The sequence below is a fragment of the Oxyura jamaicensis genome, chromosome 8, assembly GCF_011077185.1.
Source record: "Oxyura jamaicensis isolate SHBP4307 breed ruddy duck chromosome 8, BPBGC_Ojam_1.0, whole genome shotgun sequence".
Taxonomy (NCBI): Eukaryota; Metazoa; Chordata; class Aves; order Anseriformes; family Anatidae; genus Oxyura; species Oxyura jamaicensis.
Window position 1 is genome coordinate 18260028 of NC_048900.1, and position 22250 is coordinate 18282277.

Genomic DNA, 22250 nt, shown 5'->3' on the forward strand with positions numbered 1-22250 from the left:
AAAAAAGATTCCATCATGAATAGGTTAAGGAAAAGGAACTGTAAAGAACGGCACAGAATGGAAGGGAAAGGGAATTTAGTCAGTGAATTCCACATCTAACTAATGATCTTACTTGATAAATGGCTTATTATCTTCATAGCTAGAAAGCATTATAAGCAGAAAAGAGAAACAAAATTATTAGACAGAATTGAAACAGAAATTAATAAGAGCATTTTTAAATGTCTATAAAAATTAGTCAAAATTAGGAAATTCAAAATGCAGAGGCAAGCAATTTAAAATTATAAAGGCATATAATAGTTAAAAAATCTTTAGCAAATCAGGTATCTCAAAATTAGTTAATTAAAATTAAGGGCAATCCACAATATTGACCGAGTTTGTAAAGTTAAAAATCATGCCAGAAATTTGTTAATGTAGGGTTCTGTCTTACCCAGGTAAGTCCGTATTATAGTAGCCATCACAAACACGGTAATTACTGGTGTGGATGAGAAGACAGAAAGAGGAAAAGGAAGAAAAGAGAGAGATGCTAAAGATTAGCTCTCTCTCTCATCATGCAACATGCAATGAAGCTGATACTGACCTATCTGTAACATCTAGTTCACAATGTTAGCCTTACTGTAAATTTCCCTTTGCCATTTTCAAAATTCAAAGCAAATCTCTAAGACTCTTTTGCATCCAACCCTTTGTGTTATAAAGTTGCACCATCCCTTCAGTGTTGGTAACAGAAACCTTCAGTACGACATAAAGCTATACAGGATACACTAAAAGACTATCTAAAGAATCAAGAGCTGACAAAGCCTTGCTAATTATATAACACTTGTATTGCTCTGCTAAAGGGATACTACAGTACAGCACCAAGATAAAGTAAACATTTGTTAAATTAGCATGAAAACAGCAGATAATCTCCAAGTTAACAATAATAATAGAGTCAATTCTCTTGGGCGAACAGGATTACGAGAAGAAACTGCTCAGAATCCCTAAATCAAAAAGTCATTTAACAAAACAAACTTAATATAATCATATCAGTCATGCAAACAGGAACATAATTTTTGAAGTGCATTTTAAATGCAAATGAAATTACTACAGTTCTGTGGCATTTCCGTGAAACAGTTTCTTGGCACTAGTTCCAGGCTGAAATTATCTAATTTTGACCAGTGTTTGTGACATTACAGTAACAATGTGACGAAAGCAGGATTGGTTGTGTTTGCTTCTAATTGACATCTGCAGTTGCTGGGAGACAATGGCATGTGTTCCTAATGGAGAGTAGCTTTCAATCAGTTCAGCAATCAGAAAATAATCATAGTTCTCATACTTGAACACAAAGCACTTACTTAATGTTTTCCAACCTGCTAGAGTCTGGTTTCAAAGTGTTTGAGTGCTTCACCATTTTGCACAATGTGATCACCAGGAAGATAAGATTCAACTGTCAAAACAGATAAGAATGAAATTAAACTACTTCAAGTAATAGGTTGAATAATAACGATGTTAAAAACTAAACAAACCCCCATTGTTTATTTTCAAATATGTTGAGAAACTGGGTAACTTTATCAGACAGTCTGTAAAAGGTGTTTGCAAATACAGATGTGGGTCAAAATGTTTTAAGTCATTGTTTCTCTTGATTTTGCCAAACTGACCCCAGCATCATGAACCAGCCATATTCAGCTTATGTCTGACACTAGTCAGTGTCTGTCGAGCTCTGTCTTCCAGCATGCTGTGTTCACTCCCTGTTCACCTCTGCCTTTTAATTCTGGCCCTGTTCTCCATCTCACTGACTTCCTCCGAGGACTACAGTTACCCTTTACTGTACTATACTAGTTGCATTTTCACCATCCCATTCTGCTCCTGGAAGATTTTTCATCTTTGCTTGCTTCTCTCTTTCTTTTTTTATACCCTTTTATTCTCACAAATCCCACTTGGGTCTTGAAAACAGCTAAAATATAATTGAAGAAAGAGAAGAAGAAAGAGAAAAAAAAAGAAAAAAAAAAAAAGAAACATAAAATGTAGCAAATGCATCAAACTTAACGGTGCTAGAGACATATCCTGTGTGCACGCCCTCCTACTGCCCTCTCTCCTGTAGCCTGGATTCTGTTGAAGTGCGACTGCATGCCACTTGAAGGAAAGGACTATCCTGTCTTATTCTTGTTGTGTCATTCATATAGGGAAGATAGTGAAGGTAATTTTTTATAGCTCCTATTGTAAAATGGCATCACAGCTACTAAAGCCACTAGGTGCCTTTCTGCTATCAGTTTCAAAGCATGTGAAGTACACAGGTAAGCCAAATAAAAGAATGCCTGCACAACATGGATTGAAAAGTTGTATACTGTTGATTTGAATAATTAATACATACTATCCTATATCACTCACACAGTTCAAATAAAATGACGTTTGAGAACAGTAAGAGCTATGCCCCTTCATGAAGAAAAAAATACATCCCTATCTACTAGTACAACAGTACAACTAGAAATAACTAAACAGAAGATGGAACAATATGCTTGGACATCCTTATAACATACATACTAGAAAAGGACTATAACCCCATTCTTATAATCTTTCCTATACAGCTTCAAATGGTCAATGATGGGAATCTTTGATTTGAGAAAGCATCAAACTCCTCACGATGTCTGTAATACTGGGGATATCATTTTATACCAGAAGTCTTCCTACAGCTGTGCCACAATGATCAGAAATGTAACTGAATTCCTAGTAAAAAGAAGATCTTAACAGTATTTACTGTATATGCTTAGAAGTATTCTGATGACTCTGATCACAGTCGGTTTAATAAAACCATGTATTACAGAAATAATCCTAATGCTATGGGCAACCAAGTTATTGCTATTGCTGTAGTCTCAAAATCAGGATGGATGCTGTGTGCCTGTTCAAAACAGTATTTACAGCACAGCTACTTGCCTAAGAAGCTACCCTGGAGTATCCTGAATTGTAGCAGCAACATCATTCTTGGATCAAAAACTCATAGGCATGGCCTAACCTGTAAATGGCTGCCTAATGAAATGAGAGGTTTATATCCTCTGTTTCTGTGTAGGAGTGAAGTGACATATAAAAAAACAAAAGCTTGTATTTAGATACTAAGGTTCCTCCAGTTACATATAAGCAGGCACGGCCCTACCCCAGAGCCTAAACCAAGTTTCAGCACATTAAAAATTTTTATGTAGCTTCTCAGCTCTGTCTGTATGTATGTCCATGCTGGACTAGAAAATAACTTTACGTAACAGTTGCTTACTATACATTTTAATTATAAGTGAGGAAACAGAGCACCAAAAACAGCTGACAGAAAATAAGACTACTATATCACAGTAGCTGAAGAAGTCCTCCTATGGAAAAAAAAAAAAAAAAAAAAAAAAAATACTTTGAAGACAAAGTAACTATGACAACAGGGCGTATGATACTTGTTTCTCCAGCACTGTGAAATATTGCCTGGTTTTCAGTTTCAGCAGTCAAAGACCATCCTTTGCCACTTGTTCAGATACACTGGCATCCCTTTGCACATTGTGTCATTACCAATAGCCTATTCTGCCTGCTTACAAAAACTGTAACCAAACCTTTCTATAACTGCAGTCACTTTTGGCTCCCTCACTGCTTTTCATCTAGAAATTGATTGTTTTGGAGGAACTCATGAGTTAAAGACTTTTGGGCATCCTGCCATTTTATGACACCAGACACTAAGCAGTGAGAGAAAGGAATTTGTTGGAGAATAATGGACTTGTAGAAGGAATAGCTAAATCACTTTTCTTGGTGTGAAATATGTGGAGGAAGAAGTCTGTACAAGAAGGAAACAAACTTAGTGCTTTCACGTTCATTTGTACTAATTTTGTATCTGGAAAGCTTTTTTGGCCCTGAGCAACCTGGTCTGAGCTCAGAGTTCAGACTGTTTTGAGCAGGAGGTTGGACCACAGATCACCTGAAGTCCCTTCCAACCTGAATTATATCATGACTGATGATTGAACTGTTAGTAATCTAAGCAAATAAATTCACAGATACTTCCCCAGCTTGGCAGATGGGCCTCGGTAAGCCACCTTATGAACCAGAACGTTCACCACTGACATGCTGTACTCTGGAGTCACATAATAGCCCACATGAACAGCAAGGTGGACTTTCGAAAGCAAACTTGGGCCTATGACATTGATGACTTCCTCAAACTTCTTATAACGCAATGGGCTACAGATGGGTAGGTCTCATCCTGACAACTGGGTTGCATTTATCCCAGATGAACCAAAATATGTACCTCTACAATACTGCCCTCCTTCAACTACAACAAAAAATACAAACACTTTGTATACACACACACTGACAGTGAACACATCTCTGTGTACACAGCCATGGAGAATTGCACCCTTTGTAGTCTGTAAAATCTCTTTCTCTTTCACACTGCACTTCTGAAAATCTGACAATCCCTCTCTATAAGTTTGAAAATAACAATTTAGAAGTCTGGTCAGGAATCAGGATAGGATTTGAGAATTCTGCTGTGATTCTGGAATGACAGAACACATGGCTACAGTAGGTGGAGCTATAATGTGCGATCACCTTAAAACACTGCCAAAATATTTGTACAATAGTATTTCATGGAAGTTTATGTTAGTTTTTTGCTGTAACTTCTGAAATACATAACCACTATGAGAAACAGGATACTGGATTACACAGACAACTAGTTTAATATTCACACTGATTTTGAAAATGTATGTAAAAGTACAATAAAAAAGGGAGAATACCTCTTAAAGTACCCATTCCTGTCTATCTCTTAATATGACTAATATAATTGGATAGAATTGAGCAAAATAAAGACAAATAAATACATATTAAATAAAGTTAAAATATCACTACTTTAAAAGATTAACATTGTGTAATTTTTATGGTAATAATCAAATGGAACACCTTGGAAGATCGTATTTTTTTCAGATCCAACACAAACAATATCACTTCTGGTTTGGAAATCAGAAGGTACTCGATAATGATAGATTATATAGGTAGGGATTTTATCATTTTGTCACCCAAAGCTTATATAATTTTAAGAGACTGAATGTCTTCAGAGTCAAATTACCTTTTAAAAAAAGTGGATGTAATAACCTGCAGAGAAGACTAATGGATTGGAATTAGTCACAGATATAATGAATTAGTAGCCAAAGAAAGCTAGATTTTGCAAAAATTATGATAAATTTTCCCTTGTGAGCAACAGATAAATACCATTTATCAAATGTCTACTGTAAAAAAATATATTATTTATATACATAAGCTTGCAAATACAGTCTGCTTTTAAATGTGGAGCTAGATATGTGTGCATCCATATCTATACATAAAGACTTTGGTGAACATCTCAGTCAGAGTGAAAAAGAGAAATGCTCTTTCCTATGTTAACGAAACAGGACATCCTACAAATTTTTGCTTAAGTAGCCTTTGGTAGCCTAATACATTGGCTCCATCAGAGAGGAGAAAACTCTAGTTGTTTTGGCTGAATTAAAGTCAAATAACTTCATCAATTTCTTGGATATGAACAAACACGGATCTACATAGAAGTCAAAATACTCAGGCTTTTCTCACCACAGATTACAGGAGTGCACTGTTTGTTTTATAGCCATCAACCTGCTCAATTGAATCACGTCTACCTGAGCTTAGCAGCTTAAAATTCATTCCACACAGCCTGCAGTGCTGACATGGATATGATAAGACAGAAGAACAGAAACACCATTCTGAAGTAACCTAGCTGAACTGCACATGTTCTGACCCTTTTTGAACTCCCTGGAGCTTTTGTTACCTGGCAAATGCAGCTCTAAAACTGTTCTTGTATCTCCAGATCTTTGCTCTTAGCCATGCAGAAGCCTATTTCTCTCTGGGACTGGCAGTGAGAGAGGTGCTCTCTGAAGAAGGCTTCTAAATGGGTGCGCAAGCTGAACTCTTACTGAACTGAATTAATTATTAAAGATGCAGATGGAGCTGTCCAAATGATAAGAACAGCTCCTGACGTGTCATGATCCAAGCTTTCATTAAACCATTTCAGGCATACTAATGGTTTCCCACCACTCATTACTTACATGCTCTTTTCTCATAGATATAATAACTCTGGTGCCCAAAGGCATGGCAGGCTATGGAAATAGTGAAGTTGGAAGTTCCTCAGAAGATGTACTGAGGAACTTCATACTTCCCCTCCCTTACTCCCCATCCTTTTACACAAACACCTATATAGATAAAAGTGCAACTGCTTATAAGCTCAGAGAAAATTTTGTAAATTTAAGTAGGAATCAACATTGTCAAGAAATTGTTTTAACATGTTAAAAAGCTTACCAAAGTGAATTTCTTACACACTACTGAGTATGCTACTGTACAAATATGGCTCTTCTTTGGTTACACTGCCCACAACGTACTATTTTTCAGCCATTACACTTCTCACACTTCCTCCAGTCTCTCTTCCCTTCTCAGTTGGGACGATTAGAGGGCAAAGCAATTGCTAGAGAAGAATTACTCCCAGGAACTGTGCTGTGATTGCTACCTGCTGTTTCATATTTTTGAAGTTGGGAATACTGCTCCCAAAGGCCTTTTGCGTCTCAGCCTAAATGATTTGCTGGAGGATAATAATGTCATGGCCAGTAAATAATAGTGAACTATGTCTGTACATGGTCAATATGATTAAATGTCCTTCACCTCTATTCTCACTCTGACCTGGTTATGAGGAAGTGAAAAAGCTGTCAGCAATGCCCAAAGCTTCCCATGTGAAATGTTATTTTAAAGCAAGACTGAAATAGAGGTGACTTAGCAAAATACTTGCAGTAACAATAAAATAAAATGCTAGACACAGAAGTGAAATTATCACCACACAATCAGACTTGGGGTAACTGAACTGCTGTGACATGAAACTTCAAACAATTTTCTAGTAACCATTACAACAACTGGAAGGAACAACTTTGTGTTGAAAAATATCACCTCTCATTGAAAATACAAAAGATATCTTTCATAACTGTAGGTTTAATTTAAAACGTCGCTATCATCCTGATACTTGATTTAATTTAAATGTTTTTAGAATAAACTCTGCAAAATTATAATGGTTTAAACAAAAAATCTTGTAAAGATTTTAATGTTTCTAATTCGATTTATATATAGATCTAAACCTGTTTCTTTGAAAATATGCCAATGAACTAAAACAATTTCTACACTGCACAGTTTATTTTCTTAAGGGGCTACTGAAGAGTAAAAACTGTTTTCGATGTAAACAGTGAGTGACACTGACCTAAATACATGTAAGCTTATTTCAATATTGAAGATACCAAGAGGGAATAAAGAACTTATGAAAGATTGGCTGGGTACATTTTTAATTGAAATTTCCAAAATAAAAGTCCCAGTTTATCCTTACATGTAGAAGTAACCTATAAGCTAAAAGAATAACAAAATAAAAAACAAATAGTATGTCTGGCATATAGATCTGAAATTTCAAAATTCTGCCTGATGAAATGCCCTTCGGGGAGAAAAAACAGTAACTTCTGTTACTTTTCACAACTCCACTACTGTATAAAGGCAGAGGTATAGGCAACTATTTAGACTTTCAGAAGCATGAAAACATCCTTATGAACTATCGGCAGTTATGGAAAAAGCTTTCTATATACCAGTCCCCAGCCCCAGCCTTCTTGAGTATTTCCTGAGCATTATCTGAACTAACCAGATTAAAAACAAGGTGAGACAAAATGTACATTTTGCATTCATTTTCCTTCAGAATTCTTGGATTGTACAGTGTTGATATTATTAGCCTGAAATAACAGAGAGATGTTTTTTCCCTGGGTTGACAGACAACTATGCACTTTTTACCTGAAACAGTAGTGCTCAGAGAATGGATAGTGGATGTATAAAATGGACAATGGGGCACACAGGCATTGGTGTATATATGGGTCTGTATGCATACAATGAATTTACGCAGCTGATTGCAAGAATGGGTATAAGCTTTTGGTTACATAATATTCTATTCTTTATGCTGAAACAGATGAACTTGGGTGTCTGATATACACTGCATGTAGCATAAATACATACAGAAACCGTCATTGAAAAATATGCATATGCAAATATAGATATAAGTACCATATAAATATAACAAGATATAAAATTCTCTTAACTATCCAACACATTAGAATATCCTTTTGAGATAATTATATTGGATAGTTAGCAGTTAAATTCTGGAACATGTCCAATAGTAACTCAATTGAAAGCAATAATAATGGTTCCTTAAAACAACAACAACAAAAAAAAAACGGGTTTAGTATTATTTCATTGATTTTTCAATGACTACACATGTCAATACGACCTTCAGAGTTCAAGCCACTAAGAAAAAATAACTATGCTGAAGTGCCGCCATAGCTTTGACAATTAATCGTTTGGTCATCACTCTCTAAAGACTCCTAAACATTTATATAACCACTGGTCATGCTACAAATTGTTTATAAGAATTTTCATGATTAAGAATGGTATTGACTAATGTTATTCATTCTTTTGATTTTCGAATTTTTCTGTAAGGCCGTTGCCTAAAAGGAAAGGAGAAAATAAAGTTCTTACCAGAATAATAAATGTAACAGGCCCAATGAAACTCCAGATAAAATAGTTATCTACATGGAGCCAGCAACTATGGTAGAAAAAAAAAAAAAAAAAAAAAAAGAGATTGAAAGGTGAACAGTCTGATGAATGAAAAGCGCAGAAATATTTCTTAAACTTACAACTTCTTGGTAAACAACAATAAACAGTACACAGTATCACTTAGCCATAGACAATTTTTCCTAACCTGTAACTCTTCTGGTGAGTCCAGTTTAATAATACCATTGAACATCAAAATACATCATCAGAATAGCTAACGTAGAAAGAAGAAACAAACCCAAAAGCTAAATGAGCTCTCTCTCCTTCCAGTTAAAAGGTTCGGTCACAGGTGTTGTCACTGATTACTGAGTCTAACATCAGTGAATACTTTTCACAAGTTTTCCGTGACATTTTAAGAATCTGCTTTTAATTTTGTATCATATGCAATGTGCTTACTCCTAAAGAATATGAGACAGAAATTGTTCAGATGACACATTTTTCTGAAAAACAATCTGGTATAAATGAAATGCCCCAACTGGGAGTTGGACAGGAGAGAAAGAATATATATGACAGCAGACTAAATGACGTGTAAACCTATTACTGCTGACCAAATGACGTGTAAACCTATTAGGGCTGACTTCGTTTAGTGATTTATTTTTCATACAGTTCCCTGCTGAATTGCTCTTATTTGTCTTTCATCAATAGCAAAATCAAGCAGCTTTCTTGTAGTCTACAGTATCTTCCCATTATGTAACTAATTTCATCAAAGGACAAAGTAAATGCTACTGGAAGGCAAGTTCATGCCTCCAGCAACTCAAATCCTCAGAAGTGTTTTCTGTCTACGTTCTGTCACTTCCTATATGTATCTATATTTTTATAATTAAAAAGCAGTGGCTAATTTTAATCCTACTCTACTCGCCTGATAAAATTTATCAAAGTGAACTATATGGGTTGGAATATTGTACTATCACAATTCAGCATGAAAGCTAGAGGGCCAATTGAACAAAGAGATCTAACGAAGCATTAGGTTAAAACTGGGTGGTTAAGCCCGTCAGATACTTTAAGTTGAGAAGAATTTTTACTTAATACACATTTGAGGCCAAAAAGTTATTTACTTTTTCAATTTGTTTCTGGTCAATCTTTTGTGCTAAAAGAAAGACCATAATTTAGAATTGGTCTCTCTAGAGTACAAATCTGCTGAACCTAGAGAATTACAAAAGACTTGATTGTAATTTGTGCACAGCATTGCCATTCTCTTACCAATAAAGCTTTCAGATGGTATTTTAGTCTGTCAGGGACCCTCTGACAGCTAATAGGCTTTAAAAAATTATTCACTTGAAAAACACTCAGGTCACTTGCAATTACTTACGCTTTCTCTGTTCCGTAGCTCTTATAGTCAATAGCTGCTGAGACACCAACTACTGTAGCAGGGAAGAGGTAGCCAGCAACATAATAGTACTTCTTCCTAGAATATTCACTTTCAAATACTTCAACTAACATTAGATAAAGCTGCACTCCTTCTAGACACATCCAGGCAAAGGCTGCCAGGAAGAAAAAGTGTAAGAGACCTGCAAATATTGGACATGCAATCTGAAACGAAAAAGAAAGATAGAAGTATGAACCACAAAATCTTCACATCATTACATCTCTAATCAAATAGGGTATAATAGAACAGCATATACATCTATCAGAGATACTTCATAAATTCAGGAGAATTTTCCCAACCTGAAAACACATACTGAACATTTGCAAATACTAATGGGTTCACAGCAGCTGCAAAAAGGAAATTAAGCCAAACAGTATGAATGCAGATATAAAAACCACACCCTTACCCTCTAATTTTCACTGATACAGTGGTTTTCAATTTTATAAACAATACTTTAATTTTGAAATTGATATGGTTTTAAGGCTTGTAGTTTAGATTATTTGAAGCATGAACAGTTGGTTCTAGATACATAATGTAATACCGCTTATTTAAAATTATGAAGCAGCCATCAAGTCACTTTTATCTGATGTAGTTTTGAAAGTTTCTACTGTCATAACAGAAATCAGTCTGAATTCTCTCCTCTATAGCTGAATTCTGGATGAAACTCTACTAGAGTATTAGATTTCAACACAATGAATTGCTTCTGAATGACAGAATTAATTTCACAAATACTGACAAAAAGCCTGTATGAATGTATAGTGCAAAAATGAATAAATATATAAGTAATTATCTGTACTTATATATATATGAAAAAATAGTCAATAGTTGTTGAGACTTATGGGAATATAGAGAGAGAACATACGTATGTTACTGGTATATCAACATTTCATTTCAGCTCCTCTTTCAGAAGTTTAAACCACCTGCTTCATTAATAGCTGATGTTTCTCAATGGAAAATGAAAAGCAGTGCTGTATGTGGGAAATTAAGGCCACAGCGATATTTTTGATGAATGCAAATACTGTTTATGAACATGTCTATCTTATTTTCACTTAGAGCTTTCATTTCAGACTTGCTGTGTCAGAATGCTGAAAGCTTGGCAGTGTTGTCATGTTTTAATTCAAATCTGTTTCAAACAGTCATTTGAGAGAAAAAGAACAGTACACACACAGAAGCCTTACCTTGTACTCTGTCTTATCGATGCCTATTAGGAAAATGAATTCAGCAATGAATAGGTTGATACAAAGGTTCTTGTGAATAGTGTTACGATCACTTTGTAGGCCACGGAAAAAACAGAATGTGAAGATGCAGATGGCCAGGCAAACAAGAGAGATGACAATTCCCACCCAGGTGATGACAGTGAGGAGCAATTCGTGCACTCCATCTTTGTACTAGAAATAACCAAAAATGGAGAAAATTAATATGACTCCTTATGAGCATAAACAAAAATTTATTTTCACAGGTAGCATCCAGGAAAGTTACTTGTTCATTACATGAGATGGACAAAACGTATTCAGTAATTTCTCAGTCTCAGGTCAGCTTCCCAGAAGAACAAGATTAAGAGAAGTAGAAGAGGAGCAGGTCTAAGAGCAAAAGATGATTATTTTAGCCAGATTAGATAGCATTTTCACTCTTCCTATGACTTTGTGTAAACTTGTAAGGCAAAAGTAATTGGTGACACATAACATTTTGAAAGCACCACTAAGCTCTGATGAAAAGAGAAGAACTTTCATTGGACATCCTGTAAACAAATGTACATGTTCTTTCCTACAAACCTGCAGCTCCACAGTGGAGAAGAAAGTGATGATTTACACAACCATTAGGACAAAATGCAGAGTATGTTACATATGTAATTTGATAACTAATCTCACATTTAGCTAAAGATGGTTCCTTCCTTCAGTTGCAGCAGAATCATTTTTGTCATCTCAGTTATATTTTCAGTGACGCTTCAGAATACAGTAGATTTATGAAAAGCGTCATTTCCTTGCAAATATTGCCTCCTCTAAGCCCCGTGCCATCCACAAAATGCTTTAACTAGACAACAGAATGTCAGAGTATGAAAAGGCATTTAAGATATCATCACCAACTCTTTGACCTTCCTGCTTTAAGAAGAGTTGGCACTTGTGCTTGTGGGAACAGCCTGCACAGCTGCCCCCCAGTAGTCTCAAACTGTAATGCAAATTCTGTAAAATGGTTTTAAGTTGGTCACTTACTTTAAAGTATGACTTGAAGAAGTCTCTTGTCCTTCCTTGTCTTTCTTTTTCTGTTATCTTACTTGTGACTTTATGAGTGAGAATGAAAAGTGCTATGGAAAGCAAATTGTTTTGGAGCAACTAGGTAGAAGCTATAAATACTTAAGAAACTTCAGCAATTTTGTATCCTGCTGAAAATTTAAAGCTAAATCTTTGAAAGTTTGTTTCCTGCTGATGGCTAGAAGTATCATTACCTACCACAATTTCCCGATGAGCCATAAGAATTGCAAAGTTGGTTAGGTGACTGCAAGCACATGTTGTATGAGTTTTATTTGTGTCAACCAGTTTGCAGCCTTGAGTTGACCAGTATCCCATCATAGTCCTCTCTGAGTAGTTCCAGAATGAACAATTTGCATTGAAATAATTGTCAGGCTGGGAGATAAAAGGATAAAATAAAATCAGGATTTTACACACTAAGATGGCAATAACAATTGTTTAATATGTGTAAAGGGTAATTTAGATTAAACTTTGCATGTTTCGGACAATAAAGTTTTTCATCAGCAAATTGTGGACTGTGTTATACAAGGAAGACATCTAGTTTAAAAGGGACTTTATAGTCCGAAACACTCTAAAGTGTAGTCTCAATTACTGTAGACCCAATTTTAAATAATTACAATTTCCATCTTACAATTTTATGCACCGGTGGTACATTATAGCCATTTTTGCTGTCTGTGAAATTAGGACAGCAAATTTATTCTGAAGAGATTTTTTTTTTCCTGTAACTGAGAATTTGAAAATATCATCTTTTTCCTTTGATTCTCACATTTGGTCAGGCCAAAATCATGTGAACAGACATTAGGAAAAAATTAATTATTTGGTATCTTATCTATTTGGATAAAAAGTAATCAAAACAGATTTATAAAAAAGGGCAAAATGGGAGGAAAATCCAACCATATTTTCTCTGTCACTGTGCTATTTACTTTCCCTATGTGAGACATGAAAACATAAAGGATCAAACAGAAGAGCAAAGAAACACAATTATCATGAAAAAAAATATACACAAATTTAAAGCATATATATATATATATATAAAGATATAATATTTTATTCTTCATTAAATAAATTCATTTTAAGCAAGTCCTTTGTATAGCCTTCCAGCGCATGGTCCAAATTTAATGTAAAAATTTTAAACGTCATTTAAATTTGCTACATCAGACGAACATGTATCTTAACAGTTGTTTTCTACCCTGCTACTAAGGTAAGAGTTAATTTTCAGTTAGAAACAAATTAGTCATTTACATTTTCATGTTGATTACTGAATTAGCTTTCATTAAGAATACACTTAAGTTCTAATAATCACTGAACCAGGCTCATTTAATTTTATGTTCATAGACTTAACTAAGCTCATGTTTCTGACCTAGACCAACATTTAAAATTCAAATGGAAAAAAGGTTATTTTTCTGCATTGCTTTTCTCTCTTGCTGATTTTATGACCTTCCCATTAATTCATTAGCATAACTCACATCAATGTGTTCCAGAGTAAAATGCACAGGATCAGTCAGGTACACCCGGCTAGACTCCTTGTTGATAGAGGCTGCAATGACGTGGGAGTTGACTGCAATTGTACTGTTCCGCCCAGCAAAGTCACTGCCCAGCTTTATGGTTGCATTTTCAGTGCTAAGAAAACGCCCCAGACTTTTGTAAATGATGAAAACCAGTTTTGCTAACCCTACAAAAGAAAACAAATCCCATCATCATGCTATAGAGAATTATACAGAAAAGCTGCAACCTGTACCCTAAGGAGTGGAAAATCAGTAAACAGAGAGGCATTTTCAGGCTACTGATTTGAAGAAAAAAGCCCAGGTAGACACTATGTTCAAGAAAAAGCCACAGAGCAGTTTTGTTGTGTTTTGTTTTGATTTTAAACTAGGGGAGGTAATGTAGATTTTATAAAATGTGATGGAGTTGCAGTGCTATGTGCCCAGGACTCACCATTCCTGCTGTTCTGTTTCACGGTGCTTGCAGAGAGCTGAATCGAGTTGCCTCCTTTACTGCCCTGAGGAAATTTCAAGTCCTGCACCTGGCCCTCAGTAATGAGCACTGCAACATCCAAAACTAAGCAGACCCAAGAAAAAAAACAAGTGTTAAAAAGGAGGATGCAGAGATATTCTTTTGGCCAGCTTGCAATATGCCAGATGACAATTATTTTCCCCCAGTCTTTATTTAGTTTTCTTACACTGCTGTTCTCATTTGCCACCAGAAAGACAGATCTGTACTGGCATGTTTCAACTACACAGTGTTAGTTACTTTAAACTTTAATTAAAAGTAGTGCATACTACTAAAATGACAGTATTTTAATAGTGAAAACACGACATCAAACCTTGCTTTAATGTGTATCACCAAAAAATCCACTTAAAATACCATGAATACACATATTGCAGATAAACATTTATTTTGAAGCTCCTAATGACTATGCAGTATCCACAGCCAGCAGATTTAGAACTTCAAGTATTGATTTAGATATAAAGAGGTTTTAAAAGTCAGCAAATAGATGCCTAAGTATACCTATGCCATGTATTTAGCTAAAGAGATATTCATATCTAAATATATATATATATATGTATTTCCTAAATATAATTCTGTATACAGGTTGATAGGAAAAAAAAATGTATTGGTTCTGCTACAAAAAGTATTTAAATTGAAAATTTAGATCTCACTCAGACAGTCAGTTTTAATTTCATATCACAATGCATACTGGGCAGCTTTCATGGGATTATCATCAAAGAATGAATTTCCTGAGATATGTAAATTATATGTGTCAGAGTGGTCAATTTGTTGTCAAATATCTATGTTACATTAAACTAGTTTAATTATCAGTCCATAGGTCTAAACTATGGACCTACAAAATTTAGGAGAATCATTCCTCATTCTCTAAACCACATATAAGTAAGTGTGTTGGGAATTCAGCACTGGCCTATTCAGATTTGCATGGCATCACTGATGCACTACCACGATTTGACGGTAGCTTATATGAAGTGATGTTCAGACAGTCTAGCAAGCTCCATGGAACTGCACGTACATCCTAAGTGTGATGTACAGCTCTACACAAAGGTGCATCTTAGAAATGTCTAGAGAAGACCTTGGAAGGTCTTAGAAATAAAGGTATTACGAATGAAATGCATGTAGTTGGGAAAAAGATTTTTTTTCCCACAAAACCAAAGTGCATTTTTTAATATAATTTAGAGGAAATAATAATGGTTAATTTCTGAGATAATTTTCTGCAATTCTGCCCTCATTCCTTCAGAAACAACTTTATAGCAGGCTATAACACCCTTCCTGATCCTTTCCCAGTATCTTCCTACTCACTAAAAACTAGGCAGAATAATATTCTACAGTTACAAATATGCAGACATTGAAACGTGAAAAGTCTCATTTCTGAGTCTATTCCAAGTCTCCATCTCGGTACCCCTCAAATTAGCAGACTTTCAGCTTCCTTGTACTTCTCTGAGGCTACATTCATCTCTGTAATAAGATGAAGGAATTTTAATTTTATGCATAGCGATGATTTTTGCTTTAACACATCCTGCGTACCAATATTTGCACATCTCTAATACCAAACCCCTTCATTTCTCTGTCACCACTTAAATTCCAAATTATGCTCCAACTATCTTCAGCTATTTTGCAGTCTCTGGAGCGTAACTATTCTGCATTATGGGAGATGTAGTCCACTAAACACATTTTTACCTGAAGGCAGTCATGTTTAATATAAACATTTGGCCTATGTTCTGAGTGCCTAAAATATTTAACTGGAAGACTGCATTGCAAAAAAGTAATTTAAATTCATTAGGAACAGATTATGTATAATAGGAAAGCATTTCCGTAGCCCTACAGAAAGCAGTTACCTCAAAAAATCCATACTTTGCCATTTAAGTACTCTTCATATCCATACGTTCTGCTAATGATTTTTCAGTGGTAAATCAACTTTGCAGTATCAACTACTTTGCATTATACACTGTATTAATGATACTAAAGAAGACTGCTGATTTTGTTTAAGTAAACGAGAAAAGCATTTCTCCCCTCCTCAGGAGTAAATCCTTTGCTACACAGGCAGGTAACATATAGCTTTCTAAAAAATTTGTGCAGCTCACCTTTCAAAGAGCATGTGGCAACCCAGAATATTTTTTCTTGTTTTTGTGTAAAGCAATGCACAGGACTTTAATTAATACTTGAAAAGAAATTTACTTACCAATATTTTCTGTGGGCATTGAGACTCTGGTTGGTTCTAAGAGATTATCAGCTAAGACAAAAGCCCCTTCTTCTAATGTATCAAGTAGCATTGTGGCTGCATGGGCTTGTTCTGAAGAATTCATGTCTTTCCAGGACTCCAGCGCTTCAGGCCTGAGCAGGTTGTCCACTGTATCAACAATTGCCTGCATTCATTAGAAAACTATCATTAGGTCTGATTGCCCTAGGCAGCTGGGGAGAATTTCCAATGTTATCTGGTGACAATTATAATACTTAACTGTCAGAATGATTTACTGTGATTTAATGGCACTATAAAACTATTTTCAAAATAAAAATATTTTCCATCCCCTTGCTAGATAGGCATCAATAGAAGTGCAGTTAGCCACTAGCATTGTGTGGTCTCTAAGTGGTAAACATGCAGATTTGACTTGTCTCATGTCAAATATAAAGACAGCTTTGTTAATGTGCTGAAAAAATATAAAAAATAAATGCCAGTAGTTTTGCCTGAAGCTTTCATCTTAAAGTTAATGTCAAAATACATAACTTCTATTTAAAAATACTAATGCCAAAATTGGCATTCTGCAGCTTAGGCTAAAATACTCTTCTGGAAACTTAGCACAACTCTTGCAGTCACTGTGCTATAAACTACTTGTCTATGACAAACTGCCTTCTTTATTACAGGAGGCATGAAATGAAGCTGACTCAGTGGATATAAATTAGCCTGGGCTATTCTCACTCCTCCTCCTGTTCCTGTACCTGTTCATAGATACTTAAAAAGATTACTAACTCCCATTCCTGCACAAAGGTCAGTTAAAAAAGGAAATCAATAGAGCAAACAAGATGTCCACTGACTGTCCCTGTTATCAGGCAAGGCAAAACTGAAAAACTGAATAAAGCTGCCATTTTAAGTCTTTCTTGCAACAACTCTATCATTATGTTTTAAGGTTCATTAAGCTGCATATAAAGTAACAGTAAATAAGGAAGAAAATAATTCAGAGACATGATTACATTATTTTTACAAAATAATCCAGTCAATCACAGTAATCAGTTAATCAATTGAAGGCAGGCTCTTACATTAATGCATAATGTAGCTGTGCATTGAGTATGCTGTGCATTGAGTATGCCATGCATTGCTGAAACACCCTGTTTACTCTGTCCCATTTACCGAGTCATAATGTGTCATTAAGCATATATATAATGTGTTTGATCAATTTGAAAGTATTGGGAATGGAAACAGAACACAGCGTACAAACAGAAAGATGTTGGTCTGGAATACTATATTGTGCAATAGCAATAGGAAAAGTTGGTCAAGGCTATTGTCAGAGCAAGATTAATTAGCCTAATCCATTTTAATATCCTCCTTCTGTCTGCATGGTGAGCCACCACGACCTTCCTGGCAGGTGGAAGATACTTCGAAGTGGCATTAAAGCCTTTTTTCTTTCTCTAATGGGAGACAGAATAGTCAAAATGCTCACACTGATACTGCTGCAGCCATTAACTAAAGTGGAACAGAAATTGGTCTGCAGAGGCCAGATTCATTAGTCACCAAGAAATACAGATTGGAGCCTCTAATCTGAGGTACAAATGAATCCTCTGTCACAAAGTGGGAACTTGCTTCATTTGCATAGTGTAAGTCAGCTTTTGATTTGTCATTTCAAGAGGTTTATTAGTCTTATCTAAGCAGAGAAGCCCACTTGAGACCTACAGAAAATGACACCAGTCGAAAATTAAGGTTGTGGCTATGGTTTCTTGTGCATCTCCATCTAGTGCTGATGCATTTATTAATCTGAAATACTTTAATCTAGTGCATTTATTAATCTGAAATACTTTTTGTTTATTATGGGATAAGCTAACTCTGTATTTATCCTGTGGTAAATGATCACCTGTCCAATAAGATTTCTGAGGCATTCACTCCACTCAGACAAAGATGAGTGGGAAAGTAGGAAGACCATGTGGCCCCTCTGATGCAGCTGTTGAAGCAACCCAATAATTGCTCTTCTCATGTTAATGTTTACTATTGAAAATGAAGAATGAAAATTCAGTCTACTAAACACCTGCTGTTTCCTTTCCTTATTTAAACAAAACAAAACAAAACAAAACAAAACACCTTTCTAATGAAAAAATATTATGTTTATTATTTGAGAAGTGAATTTCTCTCCAGATCGTGGACTCCTTTTGCCAAATTTTTGCCATAATTGGACATCTCCCATCCCTTTCCTAAGCTGCAGGATAAAAGACAGAGTGCCTGCTACAGTAACAGTCTGAATTAATTTATTATGTTGCAAAGTATTTTAAAGTTCTTTTTAAAAATAGTTCTTAATTTTATCTCAGAAGGTACAAGTGAAAAACAGTATTTTAAAAGGAACTTCAAAATATGTCAATAAAAATTTTCAGAGACACAGATACAACCTATCCTAAGGCCTTTTTTTCTCTTATTCACAGGCATGCGGTGACATTATTGGCATTGTATCACAGAGCAGGAGCTGGCCACTGTGGGCAACCATTTCACCACAGATGAAAGAACCTGAAAATTGGGCAGCAGTGTTACGTGCCTTTCACATAGCCTGGTTAATGGGACATGTGGCATATATTCTACTAGTAAAGCTAGAGAAATGTTTGTCCTGAAAATTTATCCATTTAATCCTGGAATCACTGAATCTGGCCTTTGTAACAACTCTTAAAATGGTAAGAAGGATTACTAGGTATAAGAACACACAAAGAACAAAGTAGACTACATAACGTACATTTTTCATGCAAGCAAATTAACTCTAAACAGTCTTTGATATACAATACTACCAAGCTGAAGTCATTGTCATTTCTGTTAAGTTGCCAGCTTTTTCCTCCACCAAAAGTTGTATTATGTGAGAGATTTTATTTCCAATTCATACAATAACTATTTCTCCTCTTATACTTTGGAACAAGCTGAGGTAAAAGACGTTTAAACTTTGACCTTTTTTTTTTCCTGAGTGTTATACCTGTGCAAAGCCAACATTTGTACAGTTGATATGGGGCACAATGCACATTTATCAAAGACTGAAATACATAGGATCATGCAGCAAGATGATAAAGCGTGGCAGGTTGCTGAAGCAGGGAGAAAGCAGGGTGACAGCACAGGAGAGATACCTTAAGGTAAGCCCTGCATGTCTTCTCTCGTTTTTGGAGCTTTTTAGTAAGAAAAAAGAAAATCAGAAGTTAGACACATTCTGGAAAGCTTCAGAGATATCCAAAAATTAGTCTGGTGTTTCAAATCCCTAATTCAAACTATAAAGAGTCTGGATGTTAATTTAGTTTCCGTCCAACGATGACTACTGAAAAATATCATACAGGAAACATTTTTCCCAACCGGTACACAGGTGCCCAGGTATTTTTTCCCGAACAGTAGGATTTGTGTGAAAAGGTCAAAGGAGAAAATCCCTGTGTGGTCACTTTATTTGTCTCTGGGAAAACTCTTTTAAGGGTAGCTAGGGATTGTAAATAAAACTATTGCCAAGACAACAGAAGAGTGCATGGAGCTCTCTCTATAAAGCAGACTTAAATGTTTTGTCTATAGCTTGTTGACTAAGCTGAGGCAAGGAGGAGGCCATGAAATATAGCATTTCTTCTGAGAAAAACAGGAATGGTAACACTTTTATTATTTGTATCTAAAACTGTAAAACATATTTTTTCTCTAAAATGTTTCTCTGAGCATTATTCCAGATAAAACCTATGTCTTTGCATTTTAGATATATCTTGACATATAAGATCAATTATAAGCGATGTTGGTGTCTTAAAAAATCTAAGAAATTGCTATTATTTTGCAGAAAGTCAGATTAAAACAAAACCCTGCACGTATGCTGAATGCTACTGATTGTTCAGGATGTTCAGGGTTAAAATGATCACTGGATAAAAATACTGATTTGGTACAGAATTTCTGTAAGCTAGTACCCAACTCCCTCATGTTATTTTTAATGTATTTCAGATTTTAATAAGGGACACATAGCTGTTTTTGAGCACCAGTCAGCTATTGTGAATTTTATCTTATTCCCTAAAGAAGATAATTGCAACTTTCTGCTATGCATTTACTGTTGTTTTCTCTTACATGTTTATTCCACAACTATAAGCACACAGGAACAAAGTACAGATTAATATTTCTGAAAGAGAAAAAAAAATCAAGGGCAATGGTTATCCCAGCAGGAAGAGTTGAAGGGAAGTATGTACCTTGTTATAACTCCTTCCAGCTGAGTCTTTTTCACTGGGCCGCAGTTCCTGCAGCTGAGCATCCAAAATGTCCACGAGCTGCTCCATCAGCCTCACTGATGAACTAACATCGCCAGCGAAGACTGGTCCTTTGGTGTGTTTAGCCAGTTCATTGGCCAGACTAGCAGCATTTTCTCCACTTCTGATCTGAAATGACAATTTATATTATCTCAGCAGGGTCCCTTGTTCTGCTTGCGGCTCCTAATTCCAATTCCCCGCATACCTTTGTTGTGGTGAAATAACCATTTACACATACATTGAAATCTGCAACTAATTGAGACCAATAACGTTCTCTTTATCTCAGAAGATTAAAGGTTCTTAGATCTGTGACACACAAAAGCAGTTCTTAACAGCCATCAAAACCAGAAATCAGGCTGGGACTTTTGGGCTAGATCTTCTATTCATCCTCACTTTTATTTTACTGCCATTATCAGACAGTAAGAAATCTATTTGTTCATACTAGTGCTTGAGGCATTTGAAAGTCAAGTAGCCTGGTACTGACAACAAATTATCTAGTTTTCATAAACTCAGTAAATCTCAGTAGGGAGGGAAAGCACAGAAAGTGGCTCTGTGTTCTAATCATACTGTTATTAATGCACTCATACAAAAATCTATTTATTACAGTGTAATTTTCCCCAAACCAAAAAACCTTGTTGCATACCAGACTTTTTGCTGTGTGGTTTTGTATTTGATTTATTAAGCCAAAACACTAGAAAAGCTACTTTGCTTTAAAACATGATGAAAACAAGTAAGCACAGACTCAATACAATTACTTAGGGCAAGACTGTGCTTAAACATACTTATGAACCTAACTTTTGGTAAATACTTTACACACAAAATGCACATAACTCTTTCTATTTCAAATGAACACAGAGTAGTAAAGATGGTTTCAACTAACTGAATTATTAATGTTTGCAGTTTTATCCTTAGTCACCAGTGTACATCAGATTAAAAGGTTTCAACCAACCTTCTGAGCCAGCTGATTTACCCAGTGTGAGGTGCAGTTGCTAAGATCGGGGCCTTTGGGGTTCCATGTTCCCGTTAAAACCACACAAAGATATGAGGCAGTTCCTACAACAGATGTGGAAAACTACAGTGAAATTGAAACCATTTTTTCTGCATGCATTCCGGAAATCAGCTACAATGTACTCCTAAGCAATGTTAAATTCTGAATGCCGCTAATGTAAGTAGTTGACAATAATTGACAAAAACGTAAGAAAATAATGTAGATGACAAACAGCAATAAAAAAGTCAGTGAAAAGTACCAGACGTTTTCTGCAAACAAACAAAAAGCCCTTGATTTTTCCTGGAGCTCATCCAGAGGGGAGCTCATAATGAGAAAGGCATCTGTAAGCATATTTCACAACAGGCCTCAAGCAAAGACCTAAAATTTGACCTGGATTCTCAAAGCGTATGTGCAAGGTAATTTTGCATCTACACTCAAATGCCATTTGTAGATTAGAACTTGACCATTGCCTGTAGATACTGCATTCTCCAAGTAACATGAAAAAATCATGACAGGCAGCTTGAGATTTAAAAAGAAATCATCATCAGAGAGTGCCACAGTGCTTTTGAAATGTCTGCTTGAAATCAAGACATAT

The 22250-nt window shown here is 35.5% G+C and overlaps 1 protein-coding gene across 28 annotated transcripts in view; it reads right to left on the reverse strand.

Annotated features, from left to right (window-relative positions):
- ADGRL2 (adhesion G protein-coupled receptor L2) overlaps positions 1-22250 on the reverse strand; it is a 326276-nt gene that overhangs the window by 15822 nt on the left and 288204 nt on the right. For 12 of the 28 annotated variants that reach the window (XM_035333937.1, XM_035333938.1, XM_035333950.1 and 9 more), the window contains 13 exons: positions 21617-21720; positions 20611-20796; positions 19537-19575; positions 16415-16598; positions 14161-14283; positions 13692-13897; positions 12427-12600; positions 11158-11367; positions 9923-10143; positions 8539-8605; positions 1329-1420; positions 428-472; positions 113-139 (listed from right to left, as the gene is read on the reverse strand). In XM_035333937.1, the coding sequence (XP_035189828.1) occupies positions 113-139; positions 428-472; positions 1329-1420; positions 8539-8605; positions 9923-10143; positions 11158-11367; positions 12427-12600; positions 13692-13897; positions 14161-14283; positions 16415-16598; positions 19537-19575; positions 20611-20796; positions 21617-21720 (1678 nt within the window). The remainder of the gene's footprint in view (positions 1-112; positions 140-427; positions 473-1328; positions 1421-8538; positions 8606-9922; positions 10144-11157; positions 11368-12426; positions 12601-13691; positions 13898-14160; positions 14284-16414; positions 16599-19536; positions 19576-20610; positions 20797-21616; positions 21721-22250) is intronic. The other 16 variants (XM_035333954.1, XM_035333945.1, XM_035333952.1 and 13 more) reach the window with 5 other exon arrangements.